This window comes from Malurus melanocephalus, unplaced genomic scaffold (assembly GCF_030028575.1).
Source record: "Malurus melanocephalus ecotype Western Australia unplaced genomic scaffold, MMel_1.1 scaffold_2524, whole genome shotgun sequence".
Lineage (NCBI taxonomy): Eukaryota > Metazoa > Chordata > Aves > Passeriformes > Maluridae > Malurus > Malurus melanocephalus.
The window spans coordinates 8,872-10,165 of record NW_026625756.1 but is presented as its reverse complement, the minus strand read 5'-3'; the positions used below and the strand labels follow the sequence as shown (position 1 = coordinate 10,165).

Genomic DNA, 1,294 nt, shown 5'->3' with positions numbered 1-1,294 from the left:
GGGAACTGTCTGTGGAGTCTGGAGTTAAACACTGAACAATTCCAGGGTTACATGAAAAATAGAGAAATTAAAATCCTGAGCCATCACCATCAGCCATGAAAAATCTGTTCCTCCTTCAGGAGCAAACCTGGGATGACAAAATTCCTTCAATATTTTTGTTGTGTTTTCCAGTGGAGACCTCCAGGTGACCGGCAGCGCCCACTGCACCTTCAACACGGCTCAGAAAGCTGTGGGGAAGGACAACTTCACCCTGATCCCCGAGGGCACCAACGGCACCGAGGAGAGGATGTCCATCATCTGGGACAAGGCTGTGGTGGGTGACACTGGTGCCTGAATCTGGCTCACCTAAAAAAACCATCATCAGACAGAATTGACAGAATCAAAAGAAAATTTTGATTTATTGCAGGGAATTCAGGGCCATTGAGGGCAGTCCCAGCCCAGCCAGGGGCTGCACCCACAATGGACCATGGCTCACGGGTTTTTCACATTTTTTATTTGAATTTTCCCACAATGGACCACGGCTCACGGGTTTTTCACACTTTTTCAATTTTCCCAAATTAGACCACGGGCCACAGGTTTTTCACACATTTTATTTTAATTTTCCCACAATGGACCATAGCTCACGGGTTTTTCACCCTTTCTCACTTTTGTCCATTTGCACACGGGGCCTGAATCCTCCAATTGCAGCTGCAGCCAATGCAGTCAAAAACTCCAACTTGGCTCCCCCCAATTCTCTGTTCTTTCCATCTCTTGGGGCCTGGCCCAGGGAGGTGTCCTTGAGTTTGGGGCTGCAGAGGAATTGTTTTGTGTCAAAATGGGAGAGCAGGAGCTGGGAACTGTCTGTGGAGTCTGGAGTTAAACACWGGAGAATTCCAGGATCACAYRGAAATAGAGRAATTAAAATCCTGAGGYATCAYSRCCTGYSRTGRGWTTGAGTTTTTGGMTGTTCAGAGGGGAAGGARCTCAGGAWTTYGTTATTTTCTCATYSTGATCCTCCCACTTGGGTTTTTTTCCCCTTTTTTTTGCTGCTGGCTCCCCCAGTGACCCCGTGCTGTCCCCCCAGGTGACCGGCAAGATGGACGAGAATCAGTTTGTGGCCGTGACCAGCACGAACGCGGCCAAAATCTTCAACCTGTACCCGCGGAAGGGCCGCATCGCCGTGGGCTCCGACGCCGACCTGGTCATCTGGGACCCCGACAGCGTCAAGACAATCTCTGCCAAGACCCACAACATTGTAAGGGGGTTGTGTTCCCGTGTTCCCTGCTGTTTCCTGCTCCCTTTTCCCACATTTCTG

The 1,294-nt window shown here is 49.9% G+C and overlaps 1 protein-coding gene across 1 annotated transcript in view; it reads left to right on the top strand.

The window, feature by feature from the left end:
• The first annotated feature begins 167 nt into the window (after positions 1-167).
• LOC130587826 (dihydropyrimidinase-related protein 2-like) overlaps positions 168-1,294 on the top strand; it is a 5,613-nt gene continuing 4,486 nt past the window's right edge. The window contains exons 1-2 of the mRNA XM_057388795.1: positions 168-313; positions 1,064-1,234. Coding sequence (XP_057244778.1) covers positions 287-313; positions 1,064-1,234 — 198 coding nt within the window. The 5' untranslated portion in view covers positions 168-286. The remainder of the gene's footprint in view (positions 314-1,063; positions 1,235-1,294) is intronic.